This window comes from Varroa destructor, unplaced genomic scaffold, assembly GCF_002443255.2.
Source record: "Varroa destructor unplaced genomic scaffold, Vdes_3.0 BEIS01000003.1, whole genome shotgun sequence".
NCBI classification, from domain to species: Eukaryota; Metazoa; Arthropoda; class Arachnida; order Mesostigmata; family Varroidae; genus Varroa; species Varroa destructor.
The window spans coordinates 46,384,472-46,396,400 of record NW_019211456.1 but is presented as its reverse complement, the minus strand read 5'-3'; the positions used below and the strand labels follow the sequence as shown (position 1 = coordinate 46,396,400).

Here is an 11,929-nt window from a genome sequence, read left to right as displayed (position 1 = left end):
TATATATAAACACGGTTTTGGCTGATGCATTTTCCCGAAACTAAGCTAGATAAAGGCATATTGTGCATTTTAAGACCACCATATGTAGTGCTTTGCGTAATTGCTTCTGCCAATTTGTTGGCTATTTTGAATTTTTTTTTGTTTGAAAAGGAGCTCCCTGTTCTGTATCTGTTCACGTGGCGGAGTGGCAAATAGATCACGAATCATTTCCTTTTTGTGACAGTGTTTCGATTTAGCAGCATACGCATTGGCGTGGGTGTGTAGTCTACTAACACAATCATTGTAGGAGTCACCATTTCTAGGCCATCAAATAATGTTTCAGTGGCGTTCAAGGCCTCAGCCTCAAGCCGGTAGCAGACAGATCTGAAGTAACATTAGCTACGGCATAGCTGTGTTTGTTGTTGTCTTCTTGTGTAAAGCGCAAGTTATAGGAAAAGATGTCTTATTTCGTTGCCAGAGACCTGCGCAGGTCTAGCTGGTAAGCACGTACGGACACGACAGGAAAGAGGGTTGTCATCGGACTCTTATCAGTAATGAGCCTTGCACATAGGAGAATCTCTCTAGTTATACTGGGCATTCAGTGTGTGCTCGAATGTAGACGGTAAAATACTTTACAAAGGTAGCTCTATGGCCATGCATTTGTTCGGATTTCTTAAAAGCACCTACTTGCTAGGGTTGAAAATGCATTGCGGACCAAGTGCAGGCATGTTTAGGCACCTTGTCAATGGTGTTTTGGGCGGTGGCCTGACAGCTGAGGAGCGGACAGCAATGAACGCAAGGTATCGAGCGAAATGAGGTGCTAGTTACTCTCCTGCCAATGTTACACTGGTCTGTTGGCTTTTGGCATTGCTTGTTTTCGTAGCGTACTAAAGTGTGCATTTAAGGGAAGAGCTTGCGTACATAAACACACAGACACAACATCCGCGCACAGACTTACGCGGATTTTACTGCTCTTCGAACAAAAGATATATAGTAACACAGCAGAGATTCGAAATGAAACAGCTCTATATTTAACTATAACCAGTTAGTCCAACGCCACCGGAGAGAGTAAAGTCGGCTTCATAGCAGTGCACGCACTGCCCTGAACTGTTCAGCGTCGGAGTAAGGAAGCAGATCGAGTCTAAACGACAAGATGATATTCTTTACTGTCTAATCTGTTTACTAGTCGATCCCCTGCCCGGTCAGTCGGTGTCTCTCTTTCTGATTTAAAAAAAAAAAAAAAAAACTGATTCAAAAAACCAGTAAGAGAAAGAAAGCGAAAGAGAGAAAAAGCACGTAGATCAGAATTTGCACAGCTGAATATGTGTACCAGGTACGATGATGTTGTCAACAATGGTTTGACGCTCAAGCCAGTTCAGAAGCCGGACAGGTAACTACCTGCATCCCGAGTTTGCTATGCCTGACAATATACGTGTCTTATAACGAGCGAAAGGGCTTGGGTTAGGCAAAAGGTATGCGCAAATGTTTCACATAGCAGCCCAGCCCACATCAATTTGGCAAATGAACGAATTTTTGCGTCGTTTATGTCATTCTCCTTTTCTCATCAGTTGTAATAGTAGACATAGTAGCTCTGGTTCTTCGATGCTTCTTCGACTGGTTTCGGAGCTTCAAGTTATTTAGCAAGTTGTTGAATCGTTATAGTTTGCCGGCGTCAATGACAATCTTCCTGCTGATTTAACATATTTTTAAGGTCTTCATCTATAGTTTCCATTTTCGTTCTTCAACGGGTCTCGATGACAACAGGGCGAGCATGCGTGAACTGAAATTTCCCCCACCCTCCGAACTTCTGTCATCTCTATTTTCACTTACCGTTCTACATGTTGAATTATTAGAACAGCAACCATGACCAGCGACGACAGCAGAAGCCAAAACAGCGCTCATCACCATCAAAGTGGTGAAGTAGTTTTTGTACTAAATTAACGAATAAGGCCCTATAGACTAATGACTTTCTTTCTCGCGACTTAATCGCGACGAGCTCGTTCAGTCCTATATAAATCAAGCGAGTACAATTTCGGTCAGCGGCTGTATGTCAAGCCTGAGAGCACAATTTCTGGAAAATATTGCTTCATCTGCTTGATTTTAAATCCATGATCGCTTTACGATGATGATCAAGAGCATCATTGGCTGGCTAAATGGTGCGAAGGTGTTGGCAGCGCTAATCGAAGGAATAGAGATGCGCGGCGATGATGCTATTTTTCTTCAACTTGCTTTTTTCTTTTCTTTTTGCGCCCATCTGGTTTCATTCTAGTGGTATTAATTTGCCTGAGCGGCGCTGACGTTGCTACTCGAGCGCGACTCTTCGCAATGTCGTGGACGGATGTCGTGCCATTGCTAATTCTTGCTCAAGTTTCGATTCCGAGATCCGCTTGGGACTTGAATGAGAACCGCGACCACGTCGTTTCACGTTTTAGGCGACGTTATACACCTAAAGAGTATGGAGGCGTACGCACTTGAGATGCGCTGAAGCTAGCTGCGCCGCGTTGCGGCTTCTGCAACTCTGCGACTCCATAACAGCATGATTGACTCATTGGGAGAACAAGAACTCAAGTACGAAAAAAATTCATAGGGGGTCTGCTAAATGGGGCTTACTGGTCGAAGGGTGGCTTTTTAGCCGACTAGCTGCCGGATTCGTTCTTTGTATCGGATAGTTGTTCCGCCAGCTCAACAAGATCTATTACTGTCAGGTTCAGATCTGCGCTGCCGCCGCTAGTGCACTGTGTCATCCTTCGTGGGCAGGAAAAGTTTTTCTAAGAATCTGGCCAACAATCCGTTCGTTTGTTCAGGACCGCTCGTAGCCAACATCACGGTGAGCCAGAAATCGTTTCGCCGGGTATTGAAAGAAAAAGTTAGGTAGCGTCGATATCCGCGCAGTACAGTATAAAACAAAAGGACCATCTCGAGTGAGTTTTTCCTTCACTATTTCGCTTTCCTTTTTGCTCCCACCTAGCCCTGCCCTCACCGAATGTTTCTCATTGCTCTGGTAACGCAACGGCGGTTCCAGCAGTAGTGACATTGGCCAACGGTTGCAAACAATAGTCTTTGCCCACGCCATCTATAAACACTATGTAATAAATGTCTATTACACACAGATGTTTGTATAAATGTTTGGGTATTTACCCACATACACTACTGCAAAAAAAAATATACACATGAGGTCAAATACGTGCTGGTTCCATTTGATGGGTGCAAGTTAAAGTCATAGACTTTACTTGAGTCTGGTTCGCGGTCCCACTTGATAGCTGCCTGCAATGTGTTTGTTTCTAGGGAGAGCTCACTTTTAGTATTACTGAAGCACTATTTTGGCCTAGTAGACAGGAGGCTGGTAAATGGCTACACCGAGAATAGTAAGCGTGCGGCTAGGGTAGGCAAGGGGTCAGGGCAGAATAGCTGTTGGCGCCATCTTGAGTTAGATAACTTTAGGTGAGTTCTCTTTAGGTGCTCTCTACGCATGAAAGTAATGTAGGTCGGTCAGAGTGATTTAGATGATAGGTTTCATGTTAGAAGAAACCGACTGCCGAGCTGCGTTATATCAGCGAAGGCTGACGGAGTTTGCCTTTTATTGAGAATACGTCAACCAGACCCTTATCTTTTAACCAACATGTTCACGTCTTACCTTACAGATTTCGGGATTCCCTCGGGCCGTCAAGACCCGCAAGGCGTCTGCACGTTTATCTATAACAGTAGCGAAGTTTCTAATGGGACGTTTACAACGCCAAATTATCCCGGGGTCTATCCTAGAGATACTGAGTGCCACTATCTGTTTTATGGAAAAGACAAAGAAAAGATTCATATTCAGGTAAGTACATCGGTTGATTGTAATCGTTGGTGCCCACACCACAATATATAATTAATTTCGAACAAAACAATCTCCCAAGAGGCCTGTCTATACTAAGCTTATGTAAAGGACTACGTAATAAGGTAATAATAAAAAAACGTCCTATATCCAAATTCGTCTTCGATATTACATGTAATATTTCGACGTTAAAGTGCTAAATGTTCGCCAACGACGACACTGACTTAAGCTCCTTCAAAAGACAAAAAATATAATAGCATAGATACAAAACTTCGTTACCCATAGAAGATCATCAAGTTTTGCTTGCACGTAAACACGTAGGCTTAAGTTATATTAGTGAACAAAGATGAGTTACTGATTATAGAAGTAATAGCTGATGTTATTAACCTTCTGAAGGTACATAGAAATGAGACTGGCAACCTTATACGAACCAACTAGGTGATGCTCGTTTTACAGTTCGCCTACTTTGACGTGGAGGGAGTGCCGCCGTGTACCTCGGACACCGCGTCTGATTATGTTGAGTTTTCCAACTTCAAAACTGTTGACCGCAAAATTCCTCGCCATTGCGGTAACATGAAGCCGAACAAGATCGAATCTGACTCGGACTTCTTCCGAGTTGCCTTTCGTTCGAACGACAAGTTCGACGGTACCGGCTTTGAGGCTTTTTACCAATTTCGGGGCGTCCATGGTAGGTTCGCTGCGTGCATGTGTTACGCTTGCCGATAATCATTACTTTTTTGCCTGGAAATTAATTTGAGTACGGAGTGAGTCACCTGTATAATGGGTCAAATCGCAGATTTACTCAGTGCCATACAATGATTTTTATTCGGTGTTTCGGGTGTTAGAAAGCTAATGTGATGAAATCATGGAATGCTACAAGTTATACCGCATCATTGCTTACATGCACGCTCGCAGAGTGCCAAAATGAATTGAGTCACTCTGTTGAGTCGCTAATATCTAATAGCTGTCATTGAAGCTATATTGTATACGACATCTCTGCAAACGTACTCAGTACTCTATAGGTTGTTTCACAGTCTTGCAAAGTAGTCGATGTTTTTCAATTATAGTTCTGCTAATTATAGCTAGAAGAAAACAACTCGTTTAAGTTTGTGCTTTAAAACTGAGAAATAGAGGTCGCAATTTCTTACGCAGCCTCTTTCTGTCCGCATTCATAGCAAATGAATATTTCCTTCATCATACGTCATAATACAGCATGTAGTAGTGTATTTATGGAAGCATGGACAACGGGTCTCGGCGACGAGGTCCGTTAGCTACGAGCGGGTTGTTGAATGTTGATTGAAGATCGGGCGCCGTAAGTGCAAGATAGAAATGCATTTAATCAAGAGCAAAGTCGACTTAATCTTTAACAAAACTAAACCCTGTCAACTTTGCGCGCCTATCTGGGCACCTTACCCGGATAGTGGACGACCCCAAGCCCAGACCGCCGTCGCATTCAGTGAGAGGTTCGAGTGCCGATCGGCGACCAACGTTATTCGCCGTTCAACTACTGAGTGTCAGCTGTCTGTTGTTAAGTTTGTATCAGACGAGACAGTGTTGCACGTGAAGGTTCGTAGATGAATAAAAACTTACTGACGATTTGCTGTTACGGTCACAATGATTTATATTTAATAAGATATATATATATATATATACTATTGCATATTGTCTTTTTGTTTCTTCATAATGTGTTGGCAAGTTATTTTTCTTGAATAGTTTCTTAAACTAGAAAAAAAAAAAAAAAAAAAATACTTACGCTTAGCTACATGTGACATGCATTCGTTTATCCGGTATTGGTAATGTCGAGGTATACGCAGCGAGTACGCACAAACGTAAACCGTAATCCTAAGACAATACGGTTTTGTTTATAACACGGTATTCAGCTCTGCAGTAATACTAAGTTAGTTAAGAAATTACCGTGAAGCACTGCCAATAATGATGGCAATTAAATATAATAGTTAGATCCATAGTAGGCGCATGGGACGAGCGAACTGAGCCGAACTGGTACTTTTGAATCATCAGCATACACGGGGCCGGGGGCCGGGGGGTCACTCCCCTTACTAGAATTTTGCACTTTAACCGTAGCTGTATTTCTACTGAATGCCTGAATAAAATATGGATTCATTTCTTGATTAATTAATCAATACATTTAGACTGGCACATAAAAACCATAAATTATGTCTATGTGTTGTATTTATGTATTTGTAGATGCATATATATATATATATGCATGGTCCCTTGATTCTTAGTCGTCAGAAGTGCCTGTTGATCTGAACGATTGCCTGTTGTTTGCCTCCCGCCGACTCTGCCGCTAACGGAAATTTAGGCGTAGAGGATGTAAACAATCAAGGGACTATCGCATATATATAGTAAATAATTGTCATGTATCATACTGCTTATCGAAAATTCGGTAATTTGTTAATATTCAGATATACTAAACAACGTTCATATTGTTGTCAATTTTTTTACCAAGCTTGCTCACGACATCATACGTGTTCGTGTGGCGTCAATTAACCACCGTCGTGTCATAATAGCTATCGTTGTACAAATACACGCAAAAAGATCTGCCGTCTATACGAACTCTTTACGTTTAGAAATATACGTAAGAACAAGCTAAATCGTGGTTCACCTTCTAACTGTCGTTACCAACCGACAGCTGATTGAAATCAAATTTGCGGTCCAATTTTACGTTATGAAAAAGCTTTACCTAGGTATAGACAACAACAAATGAGGCAATCGATTATTTTCATTGCTCCTACAATCCATTATTGATTCCATTGATCTTCGTTTGAGAGTTCGGGGATGATCGAAGCTTTATCTTGACCAGCTTTTATACTTCCGTTTGTAAATTTACTCGTCAGACTATTTTGACTAACTATAATTACCCTAATTTCAGAAAGCGGAAGAATTCGTCATGTTCATAATGTTAGTTGTATACCATCCTTGAGAAAATATCATGGTAAGTCGCCAAAATATAGATAGCTTGCCGTTTAACACCCTATCATGCCGATGTAACCCTAAGCGTCTATTCAATTCCAGGTTCGACCACTACTATACTTCTATATAGATACTATATTACATATCTGCATGCCACCAAAACAATGTTTATGACTTTTTTTTTTTTTTTTTTTTTTTTTTTGTTAATAGACGTGGTTCGAAGGGCAAATACTATAGTGTAGGCGACATGTGGGAGAAAGATCGTGCTGAAGTTCATGAACGGGTTCATGTTGAATATACCTGCCAAGTAACAGCACCCATTAAGTAGCGACATTAATCTAAAGGAGAACGCGTCTAAATTTATATGGTTTGTTGTTTCTAGGACCGGATCTTAGCAAAAATCGTTATTGCAACGAGCTATTCCGCACATGCTACTTAGTGCTAATGACGGTCATGCTGTTTGATATAACCATTATCGATCACAGGAGTAGCTTCAGGTCGCGTCCTAAACCATTCGTGAACTCGTTTCAAAGGTTCTTTTTGCAACTAGAATAGATAGAAGTTCGAGGCTCGTTGGACTTCCGTTTACCAACGATTTATATGTAATAATTTAAGGGAATCAAACCTGTTGCCTGGCGGTCGCCCGCGCTCATTCTTAAGAAATTTGTCTTTCTGGGAAAAAAGTGGTGGCAGGATGTCTCTTCCACTAAACACCGCACTTAGGATACTAACTTAAATCGAAATTTTTTCTCTGCCAGGTAGACACATCCTTTGAATTGTGGGTAAGTTGGCAATCGCTTCAGAGGTTAATTTTTGTATCGAATACAAAAATGTTCTCGTCAGAAAAGGTTGCAAGATAACCTGCTACTTCATTCTTGAGGCAGTTGGGTAGCAAACAAAACCGACAGAATTTGTTGTCTTTACTATCTTCAGTGAGCATGTGTCTGATTTTTATGACACAAGACGTGTATCTGAGGTCTTCGTGGACAATCCATAACGTCATATGCGAACTCACAACAAGTTCCTTCGTTAACATCTTGATAGAAACAGAGGGATCATCGAAAATATACTTTTAAACGACCTTGGAGGTAGTACTATAATTTCCCAATCGTATCTCCTGTTTTCCTGAATTGGAACTTGATTATGCTTCTTGTTTAACAGTATACTCATTTGCGACATGGGGCAACCCAAGAGGTGTATATATGATGAGTCTATTGTTTTGTTTCAAAAGGGACTATATTCATTATGCTATATTAGGTTTGCCAACTTACTATCAGCTCTGGGAAGCACTCATTTGTGTAAGAAACACGTCTGCTTCTTTTCTCTTAGCTCATGTGACTTTGCCCAGTGACTCTACCACTTCGCTCCGCCGAAACGACCGACCGCAAGCCCCCAGCTTGCTTTCTGCTTTTTTGCACGTTTTGTTCTCGTATAATATGAAATTATACTGTCGCCGAGACAATCACAGCTACAGTTGTCGCCATCGCCCACGGAACCATTACCGCCCGTTATGCTTTTGCGGTTCACCGATACGTGTCGAATATTTATGATGGAACTTACCTTCTCTCTGCGGCCGTCGAATGGATGTACAGTTATCAAAGATGCATCACAGAGAGGTAACAGAAGCAGCTAAAACGATAACGCTACAAAAATAAGCACAGCAGATAGTATGGAAAGCATCCGGGAACAGGCGAGGCCTAGCATAAGATAACGTACGGCCGCGAAATGCCGCATCGACGCGTAAGGCCAACGGTAATATTTTCAATTCAAGCCAGTAGTATATCGCGTTTAGTCACTCTTATAAGATCTAATCCAGATCAGCTATAGGAAAATCTAAGCAGGATAGCATGATTGTCCATATAAATGGCCTCTGGCGTAAGTTCCAGCGAGACGCTGTTTCCCAGCAGTTCATATCGCAAACGTTGCTTTATTTACTTATCCACGTGTGCCTAGCGTATATACGAATACGGTAAACCCAAAGTAGCTACACTTATTTTTAGTTAAATAAGAGAAATATAACGAGGTGCTATCTGTGCGTGCCAGTATAACACATCCAATTCAGTAACAATGTTGGTCCAACATCAATTGTCCACACTGTAATAAATTACTGCACTTTTTGGGGGGTTTTGTATGTTTTAGTGGAAACGCGAATCTACATCTCTAGGATTTTAATTGCAAGCAGATTTATAAAAGACATGACATTTCCCCGAATGCTTAGTTAAGAAATATCAGGTGTTCTTAATCTTAATAATAATTCTACTGATCTATCTTTTAATAATACACATTATGTTTGTGTCGGAACATTATTCAGGACATATTATAGGGCTTAAGCCCTGCCAGGTTTAATTCATAATTTTTTCGCCATAACTTTTTGAGGCTCATCCATACGTCGCCTGCGCCAACGATAGAGACAAGCAGGCTCTTTTTTTTGTCATTTCCTCAATGCACCGATAAATCTGCTACCAATTTCATCTGATGATTGATATCTTGTGCTTGAACAGTCCGATAGAAGTTATGAATCACCGAAGACCCGCTCGCATTCATAGCTAATTCGAACCTTATTTCATAAGATAAGATCTAAGTAACTTAATAATTATGTTAATTATACAAAAATCCATCAAGTAATTTAGTATTACATAAAACATGTTATGTGGAGCACCTCATTATGTGATCGGGTTAAAAGTAAATAATCAAGTTCTCAGCATTACTGGCGACATTTCACTGCTGATAATGTCAACTTGCTGAATTTTTGCTAAGATTATACTTTTTCTAATGTTGAACGTGCTCAATTTTGTTAGGGACAACAATAAGTGTTAATTGTATTTCTATATGCAGTCGATCTTGATGAGCTTATTTGACTTGTGCAAAACGATAGTTTTGTTCCCGGAACGTAGAACGTATAGATTCAATGTATGTGCAACAGATTAAAAATAGTTAAACTAAAAAATAGTAGAAAAACTTCGATTCTCCATTTTTTTTTCCCATACACGTTTGAATACCAAAAGGAACGATGAGTGATTCATCAAACGCCAGATGATCCTCCTGTCTGCGCCTTAGTAATCTTTGTCATAGTTAAAGTTGTAAATTTAAGTGTTCTGTTTAAATGTTCAATAAGCGTGAATAAGATCGGTTACACCACTTTCTCGAGTTGAAACTTGTCCGTCCAGTAACGTCACTAGTACTAATGTCACACAGTCACAATCGGCTGAGTCGTTTTTTTGCCACTTGACTGTGACGGCTATTTTTAGATTACTGGCAATTCTACCGCTTTTCTAAGCGCCAATCTGATTGTGGAAGCGCCAAATTTGGTACAATATTTGTTTGAAGCACCAGCTGTCAGCCTGATCATACGCAGACTAGCATGGCTTTAATTAATTATGGATTAGATAAAAGAAAAACGGTGTCACGCTGCACGATTTGGGTCCATCCATTAATTTGCTAGTGTGGAACAGACTTTACATGGGTTTCGTATTTGGGTCCTGACAGTGTCGGTAGTTAATTTCGTCTTGTCCGCTAATAACTGTGTCTGTGTATGTTTGCAGGTGTGACGGTACAAGTATTTGCACTGTTCGTCATCCTGATGACGACGTACGGCCGCTTCTACTAGGGCTTAAGACAGACAGATACGGTATTCGGTGAATTAAGTTGAGCTGAATTCAGGAGAATGACTCTCGCAAACCAAATTAACAAATAGAACCCGAAACCGTTGATTACTGCAGGGATAGGGCAATGTCTGTCGCCTTCTCCTGGAACCAAAATAGAATTGAATAGTATAGAACAGGACAACAGAAAACACAACAGTAACAACGGTGAAGACTAATTGAAATACGTAATTCATAAACAGGGCGTTCGACATCGTCATTTATAATTACGTTGGACGAGAAATATTTCTATCGTGTTGGTTTATACGCCGATTAAGTATGTTCCGGCGTTGCGCTCAAAAGCTGTGGAGAAACAAGAAAAAATGAAACTTACAACACGGCTCTATCCTTCGAATCGTATTTCAGAGTCCAGTTTTCCGGAGTCGACATATATTCTGGTTGGTTTTGACTTACGGAAGACGTATTGTCAGTTTGTCGTGTACTTTTGAATTCCAATTATGATGAGGATGATGACGACGACGACGACGACGACGACTGATAGAATACTGTGAACCAATGATAATGTGACGACAACAGAAAAAAAAACCTCCTAACTACATCATCACAGGACACCCCACGATATCTAAGGATAAATAAACAGCATAACGGTCCAGATGCCTCAGTCATAAATAGAACCCCCTCTTCCAATAAACAACGGTAATATGATACAGATGGCCTACAAAAATATAAGCGAAATACATGAAAATATAGAAAGACGTCTCCGTGTAATGAAGTAATAATGATAATAAATAAAATCGTGAAAAATCAAATGAAACATAGAGGTAAAACTTTTCCGATAACAATGAAGAGACTCACGACGAGTAGGACGAAGATAAAGTCGATACGGACCCCGATCACAACACCCGTTGTACATACAAGATCATACACACCCGTCGTACATAAACAGTAATACTGATGATAAGTATGAATAAATGAATAAACAGTAAACAAGAAAAATGATGATACAGCCAAAGTTTAATATAAAATTATGTTACTTGACGTGAACTTATTTAATAGGTATTCTTTTTGTTACTATGCAACTAGTGCGAGTTAGATGAATGACATATAGAGCAGTAGTATATATGAGACCGAAATCAAACCAGAATTTACAACGTACAAACGAAGTCGAGACGTTTTGCCAACATATTGTTGTCACTGAACGAGGATTGGTATTGCGTCTTATGAGAAAAATCCATATCGCCCTTAGAACCACCACTTATTGGCTTCATCAGTAATTCCTGAGGCTTTCATAGGGCATCTTAGATAAGCTAGCCAAGTCCCGTCACCCCTGCTGCCCGTTACAACCGTATATAACCGTTCTTAGTTTTAATGTTTATCTAGGCATGCGAGAGGAGCGCCAGTGCAAAAGACAGGAACGACCCGAAGTAATATGTGATGATATAGCATGCGTGACAGAGCGGAAATGACCACCCGATCCTTTATAGTTTGCTTTATTTCCTGTTATAGTACGTCTCGGTTGATACGCAACGAGCCTTTTGAACGCAGACAGACACATGCCTATACATTGCGTATAAATAACAGCGGCTCCCCGAATAGAGAA

The 11,929-nt window shown here is 40.7% G+C and overlaps 1 protein-coding gene across 8 annotated transcripts in view; it reads left to right on the top strand.

Annotated features, from left to right (window-relative positions):
• Window positions 1–11,362, top strand: part of LOC111246236 (suppressor of lurcher protein 1-like) — a 252,987-nt gene extending 241,625 nt beyond the window's left edge. For 4 of the 8 annotated variants that reach the window (XR_002671599.2, XR_015324170.1, XR_015324172.1 and 1 more), the window contains 5 exons: window positions 3,621–3,796; window positions 4,250–4,481; window positions 6,687–6,749; window positions 8,057–8,479; window positions 10,270–11,362. Coding sequence is in view for 2 of the 8 variants with exons in the window: in XM_022795511.2 (XP_022651246.1) it covers window positions 3,621–3,796; window positions 4,250–4,481; window positions 6,687–6,749; window positions 10,270–10,334 (536 nt within the window). In the remaining 6 variants the exon portion in view is untranslated. The other 4 variants (XR_002671600.2, XR_002671601.2, XM_022795511.2 and 1 more) reach the window with 4 other exon arrangements.
• Window positions 11,363–11,929: the final 567 nt, after the last annotated feature.